The sequence below is a fragment of the Castor canadensis genome, chromosome X (genome assembly GCF_047511655.1).
Source record: "Castor canadensis chromosome X, mCasCan1.hap1v2, whole genome shotgun sequence".
In the NCBI taxonomy this organism is placed as follows: domain Eukaryota; kingdom Metazoa; phylum Chordata; class Mammalia; order Rodentia; family Castoridae; genus Castor; species Castor canadensis.
This window is the reverse complement of record NC_133405.1, coordinates 81,732,730-81,757,894: the sequence shown is the minus strand read 5'-3', so window position 1 is coordinate 81,757,894 and position 25,165 is coordinate 81,732,730. Positions and strand designations below refer to the sequence as shown.

The 25,165-nt window shown below is 41.3% G+C and overlaps 2 protein-coding genes across 2 annotated transcripts; both read left to right on the top strand.

Moving 5' to 3' along the window:
- Positions 1-515: 515 nt before the first annotated feature.
- Nono (non-POU domain containing octamer binding) lies at positions 516-18,642 on the top strand. Its single transcript, XM_074063626.1, has 12 exons — positions 516-600; positions 1,260-1,313; positions 9,050-9,206; positions 10,069-10,262; positions 13,003-13,304; positions 14,404-14,499; positions 14,651-14,847; positions 15,173-15,257; positions 15,783-15,885; positions 16,382-16,421; positions 16,611-16,720; positions 17,627-18,642. The coding sequence occupies exons 3-12, from the start codon at positions 9,059-9,061 to the stop codon at positions 17,759-17,761; spliced, it is 1,410 nt and encodes a 469-aa protein (XP_073919727.1). The 5' UTR covers positions 516-600; positions 1,260-1,313; positions 9,050-9,058; the 3' UTR covers positions 17,762-18,642.
- A 50-nt stretch (positions 18,643-18,692) lies between these two features.
- On the top strand, positions 18,693-23,273 carry Itgb1bp2 (integrin subunit beta 1 binding protein 2). The gene is made up of 11 exons (XM_020181331.2): positions 18,693-19,298; positions 19,518-19,567; positions 19,664-19,720; positions 19,799-19,941; positions 20,761-20,855; positions 20,941-20,999; positions 21,253-21,323; positions 21,429-21,528; positions 22,135-22,248; positions 22,490-22,552; positions 22,873-23,273. Exons 1-11 carry the CDS (start codon positions 19,235-19,237, stop codon positions 23,098-23,100), a joined length of 1,044 nt encoding a protein of 347 aa, XP_020036920.1. The 5' UTR covers positions 18,693-19,234; the 3' UTR covers positions 23,101-23,273.
- Positions 23,274-25,165: the final 1,892 nt, after the last annotated feature.

The window sequence follows — 25,165 nt, the reverse complement described above, 5'->3', positions numbered from 1 at the left end:
AAGAAACATGGCGGGGCCGTTTTTCAGTAGCAAAAGGCCAGATCTACTAAATGGAATACAATGACATTGTTACTCTTGATAGTTGCACAGGCGCGATGCAGGAGTTCTCAGATCCCGCCTATTTGCGAATATTCTCTTTTCTCTCTCTCCTTTTCTCTTCTTTCCTTTCCCCCCTCCCACCACTAGGTCTTTCAGTCTTTCGGTTAGTCCGTTTATGTCTCTCCTTCCGACCTCCGCCTCTCCCGCCCTCTACCTCTTTCTTCCCCTCCCCCTTTCCTTTTCCGTCTCCTGCGCACCGCCGCTAGTGCATGCGCGTAGGGTAAAAAGCCTCGCTCTTTGTCCCCCATCTGTCGTTCACACGAACTCAAGTCTTTGGCATTCGGTAGCCAATAGAATCTAAGAAATGGAGGAAAAATGATTCCGCCTCTGGAGCTAAACCTTGATTGGCAGTTCAGTTATCCAATCGAGAGCAGCACTTCGTACCCCTTGGGAGGCACCGAGCTCCGTCGTCTCGTTTCCGGCGGTCGCGCGCTCTTTTCTCGGGACGGTAGAGGCCGTGTAGCGTCGCCGTTACTCCGAGGAGAGAACTGTTGGTACGGGGTGAGTTTTGGGACCGCTTGGTTTTTGGTTAGGAGTGGAGTGGGGTTTCTTGCGAAGATCCTCGAGGGAAGAAGCTAGGGTGGGGCTAGGTTTGGAGAGAGGATGTTCTTTGGAACCTTGCGGCCTTGTCTCCGCAAGCACACGGCCTCAGCCCACCCGCGGGGGCCCAGCGCTCTCAACTCGCCTTGGGCTTTCATCGGTCCCCCGTTTCCTTTCCCGCCCTGTTCCTTTGTGCGACTCATTCCTGAGTCTTAGCCATGTCACTAAGTTCCCGGCCTGTGAGACGCCTTGGGCCTGAGGGTGTGGGGTCTATTATGTGAGAGCCCTGAAGTCGTGGTTGGAGGAGGAGGAGGTGCTTTGTCGGACGCTCCTCCTCCCGGCCCCGCGAGGCCATTAATTCAGAATGGGCCAGTGGGGCCCCTGAAGCGGTGTTTCTTTGTCAAAACTCTTAACTGGGAAGTTCCTCTGCTAGTTCAGACCCCAAGGCTCTCGCAGTGGGCTTCTTTAACGTCTATTTTTTAGTCTTGCTTCCAAGCTTTTCGAGCCATTTATGGCATCACTTTTCTAAATGAAACTTAAATTTATGGCTTTCCCTTCGAGTATTTTCCACTTAGAGAAAGTCTTTTGTAAGCTGACACCTTTCTTTGTGTTTTTAACAGAGAAGTCGGAGTTAGAGAGGACTGGGAGGCACTTCGCTGTCTTCAATCGTTGAGGTAGGTGTAGGGGATGAAGTACAGGGCGCCCAGTTGATAGAATTCACAAAGACAACGAATTAGTATTTGTACACTTTGCATGGTACTTAATGCTAAACTTTTAAAAATCTGAAATTAAAATTTAACTTGAGTTGTCTATTTTCTTTGCTAAATCTGGCAACTCTTGCGGGGGGGGGCAGTGACTACATTTATATTGTGTTTGTACAACTTTGTTATTAAATGAAAGGTCTTAAGAAACTTAGAACAGGACCTTACCATGTCTGCATTTTACAGCTTTCAGGCTGGCCATCCAGGTGGCCATCTCAGTCTGGTAAATTTACAGCAAACTTTTTCAGCGATTTACACTTAACAATTCGACCTTTTTCATGAAAATCGAGGAAACATTTGTTTAGATTTCAGATATGTGTGATTAGTGTTTGTCCTGTACCCAAAACATTTATGCAGTTTTATCATGCTCAATAGCCACAGTCTTTTTAAGCCATGGGGACATATTTTCTCTCAAGGTTCTTCATCAGGGTTAGTCCTAAGGACAGATAAATAGACAGAAATTCTTGCTACTGATCTTTGTGATCTCTTTTCAGAGGCCCAATAATTACGGGGCAGTGAATTTATTACTCAGATTTCTGCACTTCCAAAATGATACTGGTGGTCATTATCATCAGTAGGTGATAGTAAGAAATACTTTTTTTTTTTAAATATAAAGAGATTTTATTTGCTCTTTTTTTTTTTTTTTTGGTGGTACTGGGCTTTGAACTCGGCCTCACACTTGCTAGGCAGGCGCTCTGCCACTTGAGCCATTCCACCAACCCAAGAAATACTTCTTGAGTACTTGGTACTTTGTGGGCACTGTATACAGTAGTACTTTATGTGCTTCATACAGTGTTGCTTAATCTTCCATCAGTGAATGCTTGCTTGGGGGAAGACTACAAGGAAGGTACAGATTAAAAAGACTAGTATTATGGGGACATTTATTCAAAAACACAAAGGTAGGCAATTTGGTTATTAAGAATTCTTTGTTAGAATCTAGAAGAGTGGAAAGAATGTAATTGACATTTGTTTAACTGGAGCATCCACCATATGTGGAAACGGGGGAGGTTGCCTTCAGGAAAAAGTGCTTGCTTTGTTCCTGGATGAAAGTGTACATTATCTCATTTAGGCCTTAAAATAACCAGCCTTGAGGTAGATAACTATTACCTTCATTGTACAGGTGAGGGAATAGGCTTGGACCTTTTTTAATTTGTTAAAATAGTATAATTTCCCTGTCTCATCTATACTGTCTCAAAGTTAGATGACACAATCAATGAGTTTGTTGGAGTTTAAACTGAAATGAGGTGCATTTGTAGCATAGTGAGGAGTGAATTTTAGATTCAACAAACCTGGATTCAGCTCCATCATACTTACCTTGGATGGTTTCCTCATCCAGAAGAATAATAGTTTTGAGCACTAAATGAGATAATGCAGGCTTAGCACACAGCCTGGATTTTAATGGTATTACCTTAACTTGCAGGTTGCACTTGCGTTTTGGGTTTTTTTTTTTTTTTCTCAGTACTGCGGTTTGAACTCAGGGCCTACACCTTGAGCCAGTCACCAGCCCTTTGTGATGGGTTTTTTCGAGATGGGGTCTGGAAAACTATGCCTGGGCTGGCTTTGAACTGCCATCCTCCTGATCTCTGCCTCCTAAGTAGCTAGGATTATAGGCGTGAGCCACTGGCACCCAGCTTAGTACAAATTTTTTTAGAGGGCTATAATGCTAATTCGTAACCTGAGTGGCTATTGTGAAGGGGATGACTATTTACAGTACCATCTATATGATGGATTATTACGTAAAGGCTGGCTTGGAACCTTGATCCTCCTGATTTCTGCCTCCTGACAGATTGCACTTTCTCAAACCAAAATACAACTTACCTTCAAGTAAATGGTTTAGAACATCTTAACATTTTGCATCTAGGTCTTTATCCTCTAGGAGGTAGATCATTTTTACTAGGAAGTTACGGTTAATGTGGTAAACACAGAGTTTTGTATATTTAAATTTTGCATGGATCCCTGTAGATCTCTGTTAATATGTAATGTATATTATATATATATATAATATATATAGTAGATTTTTTTTTCTTATTTGGTAGTACTGGGTTTGAACTTAGGGCCTCATGCTTACAAGGCAGGCGCTATACCATTTTAGCTACAACTTCAGCCCAACCAGCCTTTTTTGTGTTGGTTTTTCTTTTTCTTTTCTGTTTTTGAGAAAAGGTCTTGCTTTTTGCCTGGACTGGCAAGTACTACTCCCAAGTACTAGCTAGTATTACAGGTGTGAGCCCCTGGCGCCTGGCTGTTGTGGATTCCTGAAAGTGATACAAGCTACTGAGTCAGGAACAACTAATTCCTAATTTAAAAGACTGGAGGGGAAAAGTTCCTTGGATTCTGAACTTAGGTAAGAACTAGTGGGAGAAATGACTGAGGATAACCCAAGTTTCTGTCATTGGTCACTTTGGGGCTGTAGGAAGGGAGATATTTAATACTTGGGATTCAAATAGGAAAAGATTTGATTCTAATGCCCCTCTTACTCCATCCTCAACTAGAGTGGATTTTAGATTTTGCATCTTTAATTCTCTACTCTTATATCTTGTTTTAACGAATTATTTATTTATTTATTTATTTTGAGACAGGATCTTGCTGTGTAGCCCAGGCTAGCCTCAAACTACCTGCCAGCCTTCCCAATACTGGCATTACAGGTGTGAGCCACCACACCTGGCTTCTATCTTTTTTTTTTTTTTTTTTTTTTGCCGTACTAGGGTTTGACCTCGGGGCTATACCTTGAACCACTCTTTTTTGTGATGGATTTTTTTCCAGATAGGGTGGAAAAAAATTTCCACCTGACTAGCTGCAAACCAAGATTCTCCTGACCTCTGCCTCCTAAGTAGCTAGGATTACAGGCCTGAGCCCCCAGCACAAAGCATATATCTTACTCTTAAAACATGATTTCCTTTAAAAAAAAAAAAGATAATCCCATTTTCCCATTTGTCATTCAACTGCTATACCTGTTCATGGCATTTAATGTTGTTACAACAACCTTTTGAGAAAATTGTTACATTCATTGGCAAGAGTTACCAAAGATTCTTGATTTTTTTTTTTTTGTCTACTGCGATTTGAACTCAGGGCCTTGGCACTAGAACTTAGTATTACTAAGCAGACACTCTGCCACTTGAGCCACAACAGTCCTTTTTTTCTTTGAAATTACTGGTTTTGCATATACCAGTAGTTCATTCTTTTTTATTTATTTATAATTTTTTTTGTGGTAGTGGGGTTTGAACTCAGGTTTTGTGTTTGCTGGGTACTCTGCCAGTTAGTGAGCCACTCCAGAAGTTCAAGAGTTGCAAAGATTCTGTTTAAGAATTTATCTTAGGACTGGAGCTGTGGCTCTAGCAGTAGGATGCCTGCTTTGCAAGCAAAAAGCCCTGAGTTCAAACCCCAGTCCCAGCAACAAAAAAAAAAAATTATTTTAAGAAAATAACTAAATAGAAACAGAAAGCTAAAAAAGCAAGAAGACATTTACTGTAGGATTGTAATAGGAAAAAGCTGAAACCATAAATGTCTCCTAATAGAGAGTAATTATAGTAAATTAGTGTACATGCAAATGGACTTTATGTAGCCATTTAAAATTATGTTGATACTTCAAAAATGAGGAAAAACTGAACATACAATGGTGCATTATGAGTTAAGTTACTGAAATGATAATGTATGTCTTAGAAGGCAAATAAGTGAAAATGGAAATTGTAGGAAGAGTATCTAATTGTGGATATATCTAAAGATCTCTCTGTACATTGGTTATAATGGTGGAAAATTAGAAACAACCTATGTATCCAATGCACTAGGGGCTTGGTTGACAGCTGAATACTGTGTCCGTTAACAATTAATATAAACGATTTAATAGCCTGAAAGCTGTTCATTATGTATCATAAAGAAGAAATGCTGGACTGGAGGTGTGGCTCAAACCTTAGAGTGCTTGCTTTGCAAGTGCGAGGCCTTGAGTTCAAATTCCAGTCCCACCAAAAAAGAAAGAAAACGAAGAGCTGGGCCTGTGATCCTAGCTACTCAGGAGGCAGAGATCAGGAGAATCTGGTTCGAAGCCAGCCCAGGGCAGATAGTTCCCAGACCCTATCTGGTAAAAACTCATCACAAAAATGGACTAGTGGAGTGGCTGAAGTGGTAGAGTATCTGGCTAGCAAGCATGAGGCCCTGAGTTCAATCCCCAGTACCACCAAAGGAAAAGAAAAAAGAAGTAGTTTTTATAATATGCACTTTAAAATACATAATAATGACTAGAAAGGTATACCAAAATGTTACAGTGACTATTAGTGGTGAGTCCATGGGTTTTAATTTTATTTTTGTTTTTATTTCTGTTTCCTGTATTAAAATTTTGCAGTAAGTGCTTTATTGTAATTTCTGGTACTTTGTAACATTAATGAGAAACATGAGATTGATGAAGTGATAAGAGAAAGCTCAAGTCTTGACTTAAATGTCAACTCATGGCTCTATCAGCCTCCTTCCATTCTCTATCTACTTTACATGCCCTCATATTTCTTTATTTTCCCATGACACTTACTCAAGTACTGTGTAACTAGCTTATCATGTATATTATGTCTGTCACTAGAAGGTAATCTCTTGAAGGCAAGAATCTGCTTTGTCCACTAATCCATCTAGAATAGCACCTAGCAAATAGGCATTTAGTACATACTTGTTAAATGAGTTAGTAAGATAAAAAGTTATCAGTAACATAAGAGCAAGGCAATTGTTTTCATTTTTGCATACCTTCAGTTCCTGTCTACTTTCACACATTCATAAAAACTTTACCCCTTCAGAGTATCAAACATCTTTCATGTTTACACAGTCTTAATACAGTGCTAGGAATTAAATCCAGGGCCTTGTGCATGTGAGCTGTACCCCTGAGCTCCATTCCAGCCTTGTCTTCATAATTTTAATGCTGTGTAATATCCCATTGTATAGCTGTACCATAATTTAATATCAGCCATTCCTTTTAATTTTGGATATTTTCGTCATTTTTATTTATTTGCAGTACTGGGGTTTGAACTCAGGGCCTATACCTTGAGCCACTCACCAGCCCCTTTTTTTTTTTTTTTGTGATGGTTTTTTTTTTTCGAGATAATCTTGAGAACAATTTACTCTGGCTGACTTAAAACTGCAATCCTGATCTCTTCCTCCTGAGTAGCTAGGATTACAAGTGTGAGATGCCTGGCATTTAGTCATTTTCATTGTTTTGTCACCATAAAGGCCAGTGTTTTCATGGACATAGTTTTAATTTTTCTTGGGATAAATTTGTAGTAGAATTCCTGAGTTAAAGGAGTATAAATTGTTTATCTTTTTTCCTTTTTTTGGGTGTTAACTTGGATTTAAACTGAGGGCTTTGGGGCGTTCTACTGCTTGAACCATTCCTCCAGCCCTTTTTCATTTTTTAGTAGGGAGTTTCATTGTGATAATCCCATAGATAAGTACAGTATACGTTGAACAAGTTTACCCCCTAGAAGAGTATATCTTGGTAGCTCTTGTTTTAGTAAACAGTTTTGCATACAAAATTTGATAATTGCATTGGTGTTTTTAGTTTTAGTGAGATGATATAAAGTGTATTGGGAAAGCTATTTTTTTTGGAAGGACTGGGGTTTGAACTCAGGGCTTCACAGTTTGGAAAGCAGGCACTCTATCACTTGAGCCACACCTCCAGTCCGTTTTTGCTCTGGTTATTAGGCAATAAGGTCTCAAACTTATCTGCCCAGGCTGGCCTCAAACTTCAGTCCTTCCAATGTCAGCCTCCCAAAGTAGCTAGTATTACAGGCATGAGCCACTGGTGCCCAGTTTTGTCTTAATTCTTTTACTGGAGAACTATCCTTGGACGAGGAAGGTGGTCTTTTTTTGTGTGGGGAGGGATAGTATTGAAGTTTGAACTCGAGGCCTTGTGCTTGCTAGGCAGGCACTCTTAACACTTGAGCTAGGCTCCCAAACCTTTTTGCTTCAGTTATTGTTCAGATAGGCCCTCGTGTTTTTGCCCTTACTGACTTTGGACCATATATGCCTCCCGTATACTTGGGATGGCAGGCATGCGTCTTGTCCAACTAATTAATTGAAATTGAACTGTGATCTTCCCCATTTCTGCCTCCTGGGTAGCTGGGATTATAGCTATAAGCCACCCTACACAGTGGTCCTGTTTTAAAACCTAATTAGTTAGAAAATTTTTATTTTAAGATTCAACTTTTGGGCTGATGGAATGGCTCGAGTAGTAGAGTATCTTCCTAGTGAGGCCCTAAGTTCAAACCCCCAGTAGTTACCAAAAAGAAAAAAAAAAAAGGTCAACTTTAGTTTTAGTGTCTGGATTGTGCCAGAAATTTTTATTTGCTTTTACTCTTAAGGCAGTCTTTTTTTTTTTTTTTCTTTTTCTTTTTGATGAGACTGGGTTTGAACTCAGCTTCTTGCTTGCAAAGCAGGTGCTCTGCTGCTGGGGCCACATCTCTCCAGTCCATTTTGCTCTAGTTATTTTGGAGATGGGGTCTCTTGAACTATTTGCTTGGGCTGGCCTTGAACTTTGATCCTCCTGATCTTAGCCTCCCAAGTAGCGAGGGTTACAGGCCAGCCTGACTTAAGGCTATTTTTTTGGTGGCACTGGAATTTCAACTCAGGGCCTCACTAAGACTGTTTTTTATTATTTATTTATTTGTTTAAAGACTTTTTTAAATGAAAGAAATTAGCATTGTTCATCTTTTTCTATTTGCTTTGGTAGTCATATATTTTTAGGTCACTATGTATCTTTTCACTACTTTTCACCTTGTCTTTCATTTCTTAATGAACACTTAATATATGCCAGAAATGAGTTGGTGTTTCACATATTTGTTAATTCTTATAGCCACTCTAAGAGATGGGTATTTTTTATTCATTTCATTTTTAAAAATTTTCTTTAATTGTTTATATATATTTATTCATATGTGTATAACATTGTTTGGGCCACCTCTCTTCATTTTTTTTTTTCTTGGCAGTACTGGGGTTTGAACTTAGGGCTTCACAGTTGCTAGACAAGTGCTCTGCTGCTTGAGCCAGGCCACCAGCCCTTATCCATTCCTTGAAAACAGCTGAAGAAACAGATACAGAAGTAATTTACTATGTAGCACATGGCTAGTAACTTTTAGGACCATGATTCAAACCTAAGTAAGTCTAACCCGTACTTTTCCTACTGTTGGTTTTACAGTATGTACTGTGGACTTTAGGACTGCTAGGTGTTAGAGAAGAAAAAGACTCTTTAGTCTTTGTCTTTGCAAAGACTTAGAACTGTTTTAGCTGATGTGGTATTAAAATGTTCTTTAATATGTGACAGGGCCTACTTTCAGGGAGTAAATTCTTTTTGAGACAGGGTCATTCATGCTGTATAGGTCAGGGTGTTCATTAATGTGTAGTATTGAAGTGGAAGGTGTATTAAGTCATTGTAGTGCAAGTTCTTATCCAGTACTTTGTAGTTGTTTATATGTATATTTTTGAGTGCTAGGGATTGAACTCAGGGTGCCTTACATGTATTTTTAGATTTTCAAATTGTACTTCTTTACCCAACTTGTTCAAAGTAACCCATTGTTTAGATCTGGCAAAAACCAGACTACCAAAAGTGAGTGATGACATAAGTTATCAGGAAGGTGACTGCAACCTTAGCACTGGATGTATTTGTTAGTCCACTCTTTTCTTTTTAGGGTGAAAAAATGCAGAGCAATAAAACCTTTAGCTTGGAGAAGCAGAACCATACTCCAAGGAAGCATCATCAGCATCACCACCAGCAGCACCACCAGCAGCAACAGCAGCAGCCGCCACCGCCAATACCTGCAAATGGGCAACAGGCCAGTAGCCAAAGTGAGTAGATGCTAGGTGATGGGTAGAAATGGGTTCCCTCTTGGGAATAGTTTCTTGGTTGTTTAGATGAGTCTTTTGGGATTATAAACCCTTTATGACACAGCTTTGTTCTTTTTCCTATTTGCCTCTTAATACCTCTTAAGATTGAGAAGTACTGATTGCCATAAAGCAAGGAGCAGAAGTATGATGGGGTGGAATATATCTGTGTTGGCACATTCCACTGCTGAACAGAGGTCTCTGTTTTACCTCAGTTTGGTTCTTAAAGATGATCATTCATCAGACTATACACCAACTCGTTAAGGCTTAGGGGAGAGATCTGATACTAAATATCATACTTTCACAGTCCCCAGGTGAAAAGTATGATAAAAAGTCTTTGAATGTATGTTTCCACTCATTCAGTAAACTTTGATTACCTCTAAGTCTAGAAACAATCCAAAACTTCCTACAAAGAATATTCATTTCTTTTCATTCCATTGCCCTAAACCTGAAAGAATCAAGGTTGTGAAGATGGGTGAGCGATTAGGAAAATGGAACAATTGTGTTTTTACATTTTAAAATGTGATTTTTTTCTGACATAAGACTCCTTAAATTGCTTATAGCTCCTGTATTGTCTCTGGTTTAGCCCAGCTTGGTTCCTGGCCCACAGTAGAGCTATTGAGAAGTTCCCCCAGATCCTCTGCACACTGCTTTCACATTCTAAGGTGCAATTTACTGACAAGCGTTTTAATGAATAGGTTGCATTGGGAAATGGAGTTTGCCTTCTCTACAGTAATTGTTTTCTTTCTAGCAGCAGTTTAGAGATCATTGAGGATATGACTTTAATTCTCTTTCCCAATTTTTGAGTGACTCTGTTTTTTCTCAGATGAAGGCTTGACTATTGACCTGAAGAATTTTAGGAAACCAGGAGAGAAGACCTTTACCCAACGTAGCCGTCTCTTTGTGGGCAATCTTCCCCCTGACATCACTGAGGAGGAAATGAGGAAACTCTTTGAGAAGTATGGGAAGGCAGGAGAAGTTTTCATTCATAAGGATAAAGGCTTTGGCTTTATTCGCTTGGTGAGCAACTGTGGGCTTTGGGACATGTGATTTACAAGGTTGGGAAGCCAGGGAAGGATGGGTGTGGAAAACAAGGTAGTGGAGATAGACACAAACTTGTAGTTGATGAAATTGGATAAAAATGAAGATTTTAATTTTTTTCCCTAAGCTAAAATATGCCCTTTTTTTCCTTTTGAGACAGGATCTTGCTATGTAGACCAGACTGGCCTTTAATTCACAATTCTGCCTCAGCCTCAAGTGCTTTGGTTGCACCACTGCCCTGGTTGCATTTTTTTGTCTTATTAATACTATTATTATTTGGCTGTATTGGGGTTGGAACTTAGGCTTCAGGCTTTGCTTTTGGCAGGCAGGCTCTTTATTGCTTGAGCCACACCCCAGCCCTCTCTCTCTCTCTCTCTCTCTCTTTTTTTTTTTTTTTTGTGATGGTAGGGTTTGAACTCAGGGCCTCATGCTTGCTAGGCAGGCACTCTACTACTTGAGCAACTCCACCTTCTTTTGTTTTTTTTGCAGCCCTGGGCCCTACAATTGCTAGGTAGGCACTCTACCTCTTCAGCCATTCCACCAGCCCTTTTTGTGTTGGGTATTTTTGAGATAGGGTCTTGAAAACTTTGGTCCTCCTGATCTCTGTCTCCCAAGTATCTAGGATTACAGGCATGAGCTACTGGCGTCCAGCCTGCATTTTTTGTTTTATTTTTTTGGTGGTACTGTTTTATTTTTTGGTTTGAACTCGGCCTCACACTGGCTAGGCAGGTGTACCACCATCTGAGCCACTCTACCAGCCCTGTTTTATGTTGGATATTTTTAAGATAGGGTCTTGCGAACTATTTGTCTGGGCTAGCTTTGAACCACAGTTCTCATGATCTGAGTAGCTAGGTTTGCAGACAGGTGTGAGCCACCTGCCCTTGGCTCATTTTTTGTTTTGAGGAATTTCACACATGGAAGTAAGCAGAATATAGTATAATGAACATGCATATATGCATTGCCCAGTTTCAATAATTATCAGCTCATGATTAGTTTTATCTGTACCTTTTGTCTATTTGCTCTTCCCCTTAAATAGATTAGTATGTTTGGGTTTATTTATTTTTTTAAGTGAAAACGATGGAATTTTATCTTTTTTTTTTTGTATGTGTGTGTGGGACTATGGAGTTTGAACCTCAGGGCTTTGCTTGCAAAAGAGTTCTACTTGAGCCACACCATTTTGTTCTGGTTATACTGGTTGTGCCAGGCTTACATAATTTATTTCCAAAGTCTGGGCACATGTGCTTACTGTCACATTTAAGACTTCAGAAACCATGAAACCAGAGCCTTGTACATGCTAGACAACTAAATACTCTATCACTGAGCCATAATTCCACCTCTACCCAATTTTAAATGTAGTACTTAATTTGAAAGTGAGGTTTGATTTTGGAAAAGTATATGAGGGAAAAACACTTGTAGGTACTGTAAATGAAGAGGATAATACAAAGCAATATCACAGGATGGGTTGGGTGCTGGTGGCTCACTCCTATAATCCTAGCTACTCAGGAGGCAGAGATCAGGAGGATCACGGTTCGAAAGCCAGCCCTGGCAAATAGTTCTTAGAGACCCTATTTTGAAAAAACTCATCACAAAATAGAGCTACTTGTGTGGCCCAAGTGGTAGAGGGCCTGCCTAGCAAGCATGAGCCCCTGAGTTTAAACCCAGTACTGCAAAAAAAAAAAAAAAAAAGACTCCTGGATAGGGTGCTCAGAAAGTTTTTATTCCCATCTGCTACTAAGTCAAATTGTAGTCTGCCTAGCAAAGACAAAGCTCTGAGTTCAAACCCCAGGACTGCAGGGAAAAAAATTTATATATATATGTGTGTGTGTATATGTATTTATATGTGCAAGTCTTTCTGGAATCACGATTCTGCTTTACTAATAAAGGGGGATAGGGGATGTCCTGTAAAGGTTTGTGGTTCTAAAGATGCCTGTTAGAGGTAATGACTGATTTTATGTTTTTGTTTAGTTTTGTTTTTGTGGTACTGGGACTTGAACCCAGGGACTTCAGCATGCTAAGCAAGCATTCTACCACTGATCTACATCCCCAGCTCCCTGTTTTTTTTTTTTTTTTGAGCCTGCATTAAGTCTTTTTCAAATGAATTATTTTTCTATTACTGCTGTTGTACTGGGAGTACATTGTGGCACTTATAATATGGCTTGTAATACATCTTAGTTAAATTCATGATTCTATGCTGCTAGTAAGAATTTAAAATATTCTGGGTGCTATATTATTAGTATAGACTATTTATTTATTTTGTGGGACTGGGGCTTGAACTCAGGGTCTGCATCTTGAGCTACTCCACCAGCCATTTTGTGTGTGTGTGTGTGTGTGTGTGTGTGTGTGTGTGTGTGTGTGTTAGGTATTTTCAAGATAGGGTCTCTCAAACTATTTGTCCAGACTGGCTTTGAACTGTGATCCTCCTGATCTCTGCCTCCTGAGTAGCTAGGATTATAGGCGTGAGCCACTAGCACCTGGCTAGATTTTTTTTTTTTTTTTTGAAACAGGGTCTTGCTATGTAGCCCAGGCTAACTTTGAATTTTTCATCTTCTTGCCTGAACTACCCAAGTGTTGGGATTTCAGGCATGTGTTTTCATGGCCTAGCACGCTATCCATATTTCTACCGTGCTTGTCACCATGCTCTTTAGGGGATATTTTGTTAATGGCTGCTCACATGGTCTTTGTTAAACCGAGCAACTCTACTTTCTTCTCCTTTTCCTAGGAAACACGAACCCTTGCAGAGATTGCCAAAGTGGAGCTGGACAATATGCCACTCCGTGGAAAGCAGCTGCGTGTGCGCTTTGCCTGTCATAGTGCATCCCTTACGGTTCGAAACCTTCCTCAGTACGTGTCCAACGAACTGTTGGAAGAAGCTTTTTCTGTGTTTGGCCAGGTGGAGAGGGCTGTAGTCATTGTGGATGATCGAGGAAGGCCCTCAGGAAAAGGCATTGTTGAGTTCTCAGGGAAGCCAGCTGCTCGGAAAGCTCTGGACAGATGCAGTGAAGGCTCCTTTCTGCTAACCACGTAAGTGAAGGCTTTTCACAAATTAGGACCTTGGGTTCCTAATTCTGTGATCTGGAGAGTGAACATTTAGTAATCTAGTAACCTTGTTCCTTTGTTCATTTACAGTCTTTTGGGTACTAATTTGCCTTTCTAGTAGGTTTTTCTTTTTTTTTTGGCTATACTTGGGATTGAACCCAGGTTCTCAGATTTGCTAGGCAAGCACTGTGCCATTTGAGCTGTACCCTCCTGCCTCTGCCTCCCGAGAAACTTGGATTTACAGATGTGCACACCATGCCCAACTCCAGTACAGTAATTTTTTTTTTGCAGTACTAGGGTTTGAACTCAGAGCCTACGCTACACCTTGAACCTGATCCTCCTGATCTCTGCCTCCTGGGTAGCTAGGATTATAGGCATGAGTCACCAGCGCCTGGCTACCTTTTTTTGTTGTTGTTATTGGTGGGACTGGGGCTTGAACTCAGGGCTTTGCATTTGCAAAGGAGGTGCTCTACCCCTTGCGCTACACCTCCAATCCACTTTTCTCTGGCTGTTTTAGAGATGGGGTTTCGAAAACTGTTTGCCCTGGGGTGGCCTTAAACCATGTTTCTCCCGATCTCAGCCTCCCAAATCACTAGGATACAGGTATGCTCCACTGACACCTGACTTCCAGTACAACCTTAAGTTAATGGAAGTGATAATGAAGATTAAGAAAAATATCTTTTCAGTCTTTCAGTAGGTTTTTAGTTGGTATTAAGTCTCCAGTTACTTTGAAGTATTAGAACTCAGAAAAGTTGTTTTGTATGTACTGTCACTTAGAATTTACCTCACTTAATTCCCTAGAGTTCTGTAGATAGCAGATATTTGTGCTGTACTTAAATACAGTACCTCCCTACTTTTATCATTTTTGATGCTGTATTCAGAGATCTCCATCCTATTAACTCCAAATTTACCATAATGCCATTTAAAGAACTTAGTTACTTGTTACTAAGTATAAAAAAACTCCTCCAGAAATATCTTCAGTTGTTTAGTTCTGACTTATTAGTTCATTGTGCCTATGGCAAGTGTAGGGAGGATGCCTTGTAGGGTATGATTTCATTAACGCTACTTTCCTATTTTCACCCAGATTTCCTCGGCCTGTGACTGTGGAGCCCATGGACCAATTAGATGATGAAGAGGGACTTCCAGAGAAATTGGTTATAAAAAACCAGCAATTTCACAAGTATGTGGTCCTGTTATATTCCCTGTCAAGTGTTGCCCTATTCGTGAGGAAACTTCTAAAGGAATGTGTAAAAGAGGCATTTGCTTGGCCCTCGGTAATAATGTGATACTTACGAATATTGGACAGTTAGTAATCTTATAACATTGTCTAGGGAGCGAGAGCAGCCACCCAGATTTGCACAGCCTGGCTCCTTTGAGTATGAATATGCCATGCGCTGGAAGGCACTCATTGAGATGGAGAAGCAGCAGCAGGACCAAGTGGACCGAAATATCAAGGAGGCTCGTGAGAAGCTGGAGATGGAGATGGAGGCAGCTCGCCATGAGCACCAGGTCATGCTAATGAGGCAGGGTATGTACAGGCCTATAAGTCTTTAAGCTACAAGTATAAAATGGCTGTTATTCAGGAGTTTCTTTGTATCCCCTAATAAAGAACTTAAATTTCTGCTTTTATTCTTTGAAATACTCTGTTGCTCTTGATAAGCAGATGGGCTTGGACATGTAGTGAGTACTGGATTCTGTAGATCAGGAAGTGATAGGTTTGACCTTAATTTTGGAATTTAAGCATTTTCGTTGCTCAGGGATTATATTCTCTTTGCTGTCTAGATCTTTGTTTATGGGAAATTGTTGAGTATATGTGAAAGGAATGAAATGTACTTTCAATCTGTTGTTTCTAGATTTGATGAGGCGCCAAGAGGAACTTCGGAGAATGGAAGAGCTGCATAATCAAGAGGTTCAAAAACGAAAGCAGCTGGAGCTCAGGTAACGCCCTTTTGCAGAACTTTTTTTTCTGGCAACTCAAAAAGGTAATGTCAGGCCAGGCACTGGTGGCTCATGCCTGTAATCCTAGCTATTCAGGAGGCAGAGATCAGGAGGATTGTGGTTCAAATCCAGCTCTGGGCAAATAGTTTGAGAGACCCTATTTTGAAAATATCCAACACAAAAAAGAGCATCTGCCTAGCAAGTATGAGACCCTAAGTTCAAACCTCAGTACTGCAAAACAAAAGCAAAGAAAACTCAATGTCTCACTTACATTTTAAGTGTATTGGCAAATATTTCTGGGCTGCTTCTCAGGTTCTTCCTTTGGATGGGAGGTGTTCTAACTGCCTGCAGTTCTTGGAATTATCTTGGGCTTCACTAAAGAGAAAGCAATGGAGTGCTGGTTACTTCTTTGGGGGTTTCTTTAGTTCTGGTGAGCTATTATAGTTTTCAGTAGGCTTAGTCTTCTGTTAAGGGGACCTGTCTGAGTTTTGGAATGCCTTTATCTTAATACCTTGGTGACTGTAGGCAGGAGGAGGAGCGTAGGCGCCGAGAGGAAGAAATGCGACGGCAGCAAGAAGAAATAATGCGGCGGCAGCAGGAAGGATTCAAGGGAACCTTCCCTGACGCGGTATAGCTCCCTTTTGCCCACAATGTATCAGGCCAGTTGTGGTATGAGAAGCCCATCATGAATTGTCTGTTAGGACACCAGGTTATGACTAGTTTTTCTATGCTATGAAACTCCTTTATTTAAAAAAAAAAGTTCATAGGAAGGAGAGGTGAGGTTTTCTTGCCTCACAGGGAATTTAGGATGAAAACTTGGGACCACCCTGTACTCAGTGACTGTAGGAGGAGATAAACTGAGTCCTTTAGCCAGTTTAGCTGTCCTTGTATGGGTGGAGCTGTGGAAGAAATTGACTAAATGAGAATCTCTCATCTCTCTATTCCTATTGGGAAACTTACTGGTGTCCAGAATTCTGACTTGAACTCACTGTCCAACTTGCAAGGGGCCATTAGTGCTCCTCAGTTTGGTCTCAGTGTTCACTTCCCTTAGTGTGTGGTCCTCAGTGGATTGTGGTAGAATGCACTGCTTTCTTGGACTGTCTTGAGTATATTTTGTTTTTCAGAGAGAGCAAGAGATACGGATGGGCCAGATGGCTATGGGAGGTAAGGACTTAAAATAGGTAAATAGTTCTGATTTCCTTTTTTGTCTGGTCGCTGATGAACTATCAGCTTCTCCTATCTAGTCCATATTTAAAGGGCTGAGAGTTTATTAACATTGCTTTTATTGGGGGCGGTGGGGTGACATATCTTAACCCTGTCTGTCCCTGTATTGATCATGCTACTCTGCTTTAGGTGCTATGGGCATAAACAACAGAGGTGCCATGCCCCCTGCTCCTGTGCCAGCTGGTACCCCAGCTCCTCCAGGACCTGCAACTATGATGCCGGATGGAACCTTGGGATTGGTAATAAACTGCAGGGCCTCATAGTAACACTAAATGATTAGTAGGAGGATAAAGGGCTTTGCCTTTCCAGCACGTAGGTCTACTTTGATTTTACTACATACATTAGTCATTTGGGCTACCGGTATCCATGAAATGTGACCTTGAGGTCAATTTTTTTTTTTTGGCTATTTATGATTGGACTCAGAGCCTCACACATTCTAGGCAAGTGCTCTACCACTGTGCCACATGCCTAGTCCTGAGGGTCCACTCCCCCCCCCCTTTTTTTTTAACCTGGAGCAAATTCAATGTCAAATTATACTTCTATCTGACAGTTAAGGCAACTGCCTCTGTCTGACTGGCCAGTCTGATTGACTGTTTAGTTATTACCTTGGGTATACAGGTTGTTTTTTTTGGAGTGAAGTCAAAAGCTAGGCATTACCACAAATTACGTGCAAATCCAAAGGCTTCATGGCTCATACGGTTCAGAGGTTTGGGTTCTAGTATTAAATGGATAGTGCCAAGTGCTAGAGAGTTGATGGGATGCCCTTGTCCAGTTACCTAGCTCAAGAAAAAGGACTTGGGGAGGGGGCGGGGGGAAGGGGGAAGAAATGACCCAAGCACATAGGAATAAAAGAAATAGAAAAGAAAAAGAAAAAGGACTTGGATAGAACTTAATCCAACCTAGGTATTTAGTATGTGATACTACTTAGTCTATAGTTAGGAATATAGATTAAAAGTTTGGTGATTGGGTATGCCTATAATTTCCTCCTTACCCACTAGAGTTCTAACTAGAGTTGGTCACTCATCCCTAGCATTAGGAGCCTTGAGTAGCTGAGTGCAAATGGCTTCCTGTGGAGAGACTATAGAGGGGTGGGAACCTTAGGACAAAGATTGTGTTGTAATGTTACTGTCTTTTTCTCTTTTAAGACCCCACCAACCACTGAACGCTTTGGCCAAGCTGCTACAATGGAAGGAATTGGGGCAATTGGTGGAACTCCTCCTGCATTCAACCGTGCAGCTCCTGGAGCTGAATTTGCTCCAAACAAACGTCGCCGATACTAATAAAGTTGCAGTGACTAGTTTCCCAAAACCCTTAAAAGAAGGACCCTTTTTGGACTAGCCAGAATTCTACCCTGGAAAAGTGTTAGGGGATTCCTCCCAATAGATAGATCTTCCCTGCCTGTGCTACTCTAGGGAATATACTTAGAGGCAGAGGGCAAGGGAGGGGTGGTATTTAACAAATCAGTTCTGTGTGGTATATTGTTAGCAGTTCTGTGTGGTGCATTCCTGAAGTCTCAAATGTGATTGTTGAGGGCCTGGGGAACCATAGCAAATTGGATCCATCTAGAGCCCCATTAATCCTGACCATTCCATTTTGTGTCCATCATGTTTTATTTGCTTTCTCATTCTTACATCCCTCAACCCCACAGACACTGCCACATATACTACAAAAACCAAACATCCCCCAATGACCTAGCCCCATTCCTCCATTTGCTCCCAGGTGAGAATTCAGGCAAATATCCACAGAGGTCACAGATTGCATACATAACGGTTATGTTATATCCCATATATTACCCCTTCATGTCCTAAGGAAGACATTTTCTCTTAGAGATTTTCATTTTAGTATATCTTAAATAATCTTGTGTTACCTTGCCTCCATCTTTTTCTTGGGTGAGGACAACTCAAGAATGATCCTTTTGTGTCTCTGATGTTGTTCTTCACAGCTTTTCTTGATAGGCCTACTACAATCTTGGGAACAGGGTTGCTGTATACTGAAGGTCTGACAGTAGCTCTTAGCCTTGCCTATCTTAGGTAGTTAAATGCTGTGCTTTTTTATTGGTATAATGTTTGATTTGTCCCTGATACCTTAAATTTGGAGTTTTTCTGAGAAATGGAGCAGTAATGCAGCATCAACTTATTAAAATACATTTTAAGCCTTTTAATTTTCTGTGCTGTTTTTGAAGGGGAAGGGAGGGAGGGGAGTATCTTGGGAGATGAGCAGTAGGCTCTATAAGGGTAATCCCTTTGACATTGAAGGCATCATCTAGGCAAACATGGGGAGGAGATGGGGTGAGGTGCAAGATGAAGTAGGTAGCAAGGATCGGTGCCATTGGCAGTACAGTGGAAGTAATGACAATAGGAAAGCTTCTCTGAGAAGAAAATGGGTTGGAGAAATTGAGCTGAGGGGTGGTCTCAATTGGTATTTGTTTCTGAACAGCTGTTGGTATGTCAGAGGCTTGGAATTGGCAGCATCTAAAACTGTCTCAGCAGTGGTTAGCTGACCTCACCCAAGTTCCAAGCGCTACTCTGCTTGATCCTTTTTTCCTGAGCCTCAAAGCTAAAGTGATCCAGAGCTCTTTCCTATTGGCTGAGAAGACCAATTGAAGTTCCCTTGTCCATGTTAGGAGGTGTACGCCTCCCGAACTAAAGATAGAAACAGCTGGCCTTTCCAGGCAGCTAAAAACCTCCAGACCAAGAGGTGTTCCCCACTCGGCAGTCAGACTCCTTGAAATACCCTTTTGGTAAATTGCCTCCATGTCTCTACTCTGCCATAACAAAGGCTGTGGGCAACACTTTGACCCCAATACCAACCTTCCTGGTGAGTAACTAATTGTAACCTGGCCAGGAGCTCTTGGGTGGGCGTTAGGGGGAAAATCTTTTGTGTACTTGGTGTAATTTTAATTTGACTGATCATCAACCTTTGCTGATTTATTCTTGTACATTATATGGAAAGAAACCATAAACTTGAACCTAGAGAAAAAGTAAGAAGTGATACACAGTTATCTTTCCTTCCTTAATCTTCTACTGGTGTCCACAGATTCCTGTTGCTATCACCCTGGGGCCCCAATCTTCCATGATGCACTTAAGGTGAGGAGTAGGTCTAGTGATGGGGGATAGCAAGACCATTTCCCAAAGGAAATAACACCCAGGAATCTTAAGCTGACCTGGGTCTCTTGTTATCAGGGTTGGTCCTGCTGCCGAAAGCGAACTGTAGATTTCTCTGAGTTCTTAAACATCAAGGTAAACCCTTTACTTCCCTTGTATTCTACCCTGATAGAAGGGTTCTATTTCTAATCCTTATCTCCTTATCTGTACTAGGGCTGTACTATGGGACCACACTGTGCTGAGAAGCTTCCTGAGGCCCCTCAGTCTGAGGGCCCTGCTACAAGTTCACTTCAGGAGCAAAAACCTCTGAATACAATTCCAAAGTCAGCAGAGACCTTGCGCCGAGAGAGGCCTAAGTAAAGAGGAGGAAGCCCTTGAGTCTTTCCTATATTCATGGAGCTTTCTAGGAGTGATAAATCATTAAACTTTGGGAACTAGGGCTCAGAGATTTGAGGAGGGTCAGGTATCAGGGCAGGATGACATACTCTGTGCCTTAGGGCAAATTTGTCTCTGGAAATGTCCTGTTCTCTAAGGTGGAATGAGAAAGATGGGCTGGATACCTTGAATCTATGGAGTAAAATAGCCCCTCACAAATACATAGTGTATAACATTAGTGGGATTGTTAAGATTGACTGGATTTCTTTTCTTTTCAGCGTGTGTGTGTGTGTGTGTGTGTGTGAGAAACAGTCCCTTTATGTAGCCCAGGGTAGCCAAGAATTCGAGATCCTCCTGCCTGTCTCCTCAGTGTTGGGATTATAGGTGTGCAACACCATGCCGGCTAAGATTGAGTTGATTTTTTATTAATTTCTGGAAGAGAGATTGAAGATAGATCTTACATAAAGAAAAGGAAGTAGTATCAGCAGCTAGGAGGCTACAGAGAATGAATTTTGTGAGCATAATATGAGCAACAAGTACATAATTAGAGGAAGATGAAATGATGCAGTTCTGCAGAGAAATGGTTACATTTTAAGCAACTGAGTAGATGGACAAGAGAAGGGAGGAGGATTTCCCCAGGATTAAGGTATTTGAGATGTCCCAGAAATGAAAATTGGCAATGAGGTTACTATCCCATTTCTCTATTAGACTTCTTTGACTCCATTACCATGGGTGGGAGTGCTGGAGCTGGCAACCGTGATTAATGGATCAGAACTAAATGACCTGCCTATAACCCTTAGGTCAGAGTTGCCTCCAAAGCTGCTACCACTAAATATATCTCAAGCCCTGGAAATGGCATTGGAACAGAAAGAATTAGACCAGGAACCTGGGGCAGGTAGGTGGATCTTTAGTAGGACAGGCCTCAGACTGGCAATTGGTGGGGGTTAGTGGATAGGTTCCTGACTGTTTCCCTTGCCCAGGACTTGACAGTAGTCTGATCCGGACTGGTTCCAGCTGCCAGAACCCAGGATGTGATGCTGTAAGTGAAAATTTTGTGGGGCACAAGCATGTGGTACACGTGGTGCAGAGATACTACACCTGAGGGATGCCTGGGTATAGACATGAATTTGAGTGAGGTACACCTTTTTTTTTTTTTTGGTGGTACTGGGGTTTGAACTTAGGGCCTCATGCTTGCTACACAGGCACTCTGCCACTAGAGTCATACCATAGCCCCATGGAGTACACCTTTGAATAACCTGATTCTTTTCCTAATTCTTCTTTATCCTTCTTAGGTTTACCAAGGCCCTGAGAGTGATACAAATCCATGTACTTATCACCCAGGAGCACCTCGATTCCATGAGGGGTGAGGAAGGGGACTGGGTGGTCTGTGAGGCATATTTCTTCCAATATTGATAAGGAGTAAAGGATTGTAGGGAGAGAATTAAGTTGACTTATCTTCCTACCTCAGGATGAAGTCTTGGAGCTGTTGTGGCATCCAGACCTTGGATTTTGGAGCATTCCTGGCACAGCCAGGATGCAGAGTTGGTAGACATGACTGGGGGAAGCAGGTAAGCCCCAGCTTTCCCAAACTCTTGATTAGAACCCAATTCTAGAGAAAAACTCTCCTCCCTGTACCTTGTAGCTAAGCTATCTTTTTTAGTGTGAACCAGATAAGATTCTGTCCCTTATCTCTCTATAGCCCAGAGGCTTTGATACATGAAACAGTGTTAATCTCTTGAGCGCCAGTCGCTTATGCCTATAATCCTAACTACTTGGGAAGCTGAGATTGGTAGGATCATGGTTTGAGGCCAACTTGGGCAGATAGTTTGCAAGACCTCCATCTCAAATAACCAGAGCAGGACTGGAGATGTGGCTCAAGCGGTAGAGTGCCTGCTTTGCAAGCAGGTTTGACTGAGTTCAAACCCCAGTACCACCAAAAAAAAAAAATCTCTCAAATAATCAGAGCAAAATGGACTGGAGGTGTGGTTCAAGCGTTAGAGCTCCTACTTTGCTAGCACAAAGCCCTGAGTTCAAACCCCAGTACCACAAAACAAAAACAAAAAAGCAGTGTTAACCTCTCTGAGACTCTGTGGGTCTTCTCCACATACCGCATGAGAACTCCTCGTGGTTTAAGAGTTGATTCTTACCATACACATTTGGCATCTTCTCTTTAGTTACCAGCATCTTGCCGCCATGATTGGCACCAGACAGATTCCTTAGTAGTGGTGACTGTATATGGCCAAATTCCACTTCCTGCGTTCAACTGGGTGAAGGCCAGTCAAACTGAGGTGAGGAATGATTTGAGGTAGGATGGGAGGCTCGTGAATTGGATGATGCTACAATCTTACAGGCAGAGATGCTGTATGCAGATAACCTATAGGCTCCATAATCCCCTGAGAGGAAGGGAGAGCTATTAGGTCAGCGTTGTCTGGCTGGCCTACAGATCATATCTCTGGCCTGGTTCTCTGTAGTAATGACTTATTCTGACCTTCTGGGATTGTTACTACCCTTGTAATTCTTTTCTCTCAGCTTCATGTCCATGTTGTCTTTGATGGTAACCGTGTGTTCCAAGCACAGATGAAGCTCTGGGGGGTAAGTGAAGAGAAGGGGGCAGAGGGCAGAGGGCAGGGAGGGAGATGGGGTAAAAGAAGGGCCAGACTAGAGTGAATGAATGGAGGGTGTTCTGATGGAAAGAATGGTAGTGGGAAAGTGGAGGTTTCCTCTTCATTTGCTTTCATATTCCTTCTTTCTTCCTCTCCTCTTCTTCCTTCCTTTCCCCCTCCTCCCTCTTCTCTCTTCTCTTTCTCCCCCTTAAAATTTTTTTCTATCATTCATAATTACTCCATCCCAATCCCAATCCCTTTGATTTCCTCATTCTGTCTTCTGTGTTCCTCTGTCTCCCTCCTTCTCAGGTCATAAACGTGGAGCAGAGCTCTGTTTCCTTGATGCCATCTCGGGTTGAAATCTCCCTGGTCAAGGCTGACCCAGGATCTTGGGCCCAGCTGGAGCACCCTAATGCACTAGCTGAGAAGGCTAGGGCAGGGGTTGTGTTAGAGATGGATGAGGAAGAATCTGAGGATTCAGATGATGATCTGAGCTGGACAGAGGAGGAGGAAGAGGAGGAAGCAATGGGGGAATAATGACAAACAGTTGAGTGTCTAGATAGGATTCAGTTGACTCCCTTAGAATCTCAGAGACCAGGATATGGTTGACCATGTGTCTTTAAACAGGAGGAGGTTAAAGGAGGGGAGAACAAAATTGTCCAAACCATGCTGTTTTGTCTCTTAAATAAATCTTATATTCTGCAGTTTCACACAGCGTCATTCTCTCACCTCAATATCTATGTAAGATCGTATTCACTCTCCCAACTTCTTTTTGTGTCTGACATACATGTGAAAACAAGCACACACACATTCATTCTATTCTTCACAACTACCAGGTATTTACTGAGTTACTTCCTATGTGCCCAGCTATGTGTTAGATATGTTTAGAGCTATCTGAGAAACAAGATTTACTTATTCCTCTCAAGAAAATGATAGTCTGACTGATAATATAATATAAAACATTATCAGGTAGTGTTACTGTGCTATATTGTGTAGTATAATTTTTATCTTTTTCCATTTTTTTGAAGTATAGTTTTTGGAGAGGTTAATATGGATTACAGTAACATGGAAAGATTCCATGGAAGAAGTACAATGTTTTTTGGCAGTTACTGGAGTTTGAACTCAGGGCTTCACACTTGCCAGGCAGGCCCTCTACTGCTTGAGCCACACCTCCAGCCCAGAAGCACATTTTTTTTTTTTACTATTTTTTGTGGTGTTGGGAGTCAAACTCAAGAGTCTCACACATGGTAGGCATCCCCATTCCTTATAGTTTTATTTAGATATGGTTCACATATAATTCACCCACTTAAAATGTCAAATTCAGTGGTATTTAGTATATTCATAGAGATGTACAACCATAATCAATTTTAGGACATTGTTATCACTCCCCATGCCCATTTGGAGTCATTCTCAGATTCCCCCTCAAATGCAGAGCCCTAAGCAATAACTAATTTACTCTCTGAATTTATGAATTTACCTAGGCTGGACATTTCACATAAATGTAATCATACAAAATGTGGGTTTTTTTTATGTCTTTCATTTAGCATCACGCTTTCAAAGAAAGTTCATCCATGTTTTGGCATGTATCTACTTTATTCCTTCTTATGGGCAAATAATATTCCATTGTGTATAGTACCACATTTTATCAGTTGAGGGACATTTGGGTTGTTTCCACCTTTAGGCTATATGAATGATGTATACATATTATGAATGATGCAACAATAGCCACAGTTACCGTTTGTGATTGGAATGAATATGCCAGCATTGCGCTAAGTGTTTTGTATGTATCATCTCATTTAACCCCCATTGGCCACTGTCAAGCAGACCTAACATGGTCCATCACATTAGCGCAAATCCTTTCTCCTTTACCTTATTTACACTTCTCATTTCTTCCCATTATACTTTGTGTCTGATTCCCTTATACCTTTCCAGAAACCTTACAGTTATCTCTTTTCTCTCCTGTTTAGTCAACCTTTCCTTCTCATTGGGGTATTTAAACATCCTCAAGTATCTCACAAAAAATTTCTCTTGATTTCATATTTCTCTCCAACTACAACTGAGCTCCCTTCTGCTTTATAGCCAAATGTCTTGAAATAACTATTCTTTTTCAATTTTTTTTTTGTGGTACTAGAGTGTAAACCCAGAGCCTCACGCCTGCTAAGCACACACTGCCAATGAGCTATACCCCAAGCTCTCCATGTCCTTTTTCCTATTCTCTCTCTCTCTCTCTCTTTTGGTTGGAATGAGGTTTGAACTCGGGGCTTTGCACTTAGAAAGCAGATGCTCTACCATTTAAACTATGCCTCTAGTCCATTTTGCTGTCCTTATTTTGGAGATGGGATCTCGTGAACTATTGGCCCGGGCTGGCCTTGAACTGTGATCTTCCCTATCTCAGCCTCCCAAGCAGTTAGGGTTATAGGCATGAGCCACCTGCACCCGGCTATCCTTCCTAATCTCTTTACAACATATGTTCATCTGACTTCCAAACTCCTCAATCTGTGATATAAAGTCACCATTGACCACCAAGTCACTAAATCCAATGGATACTTTTAATCTTTATCTTCAGCTGTCAAACAAAATTTGATACTCATGATTATTTCTT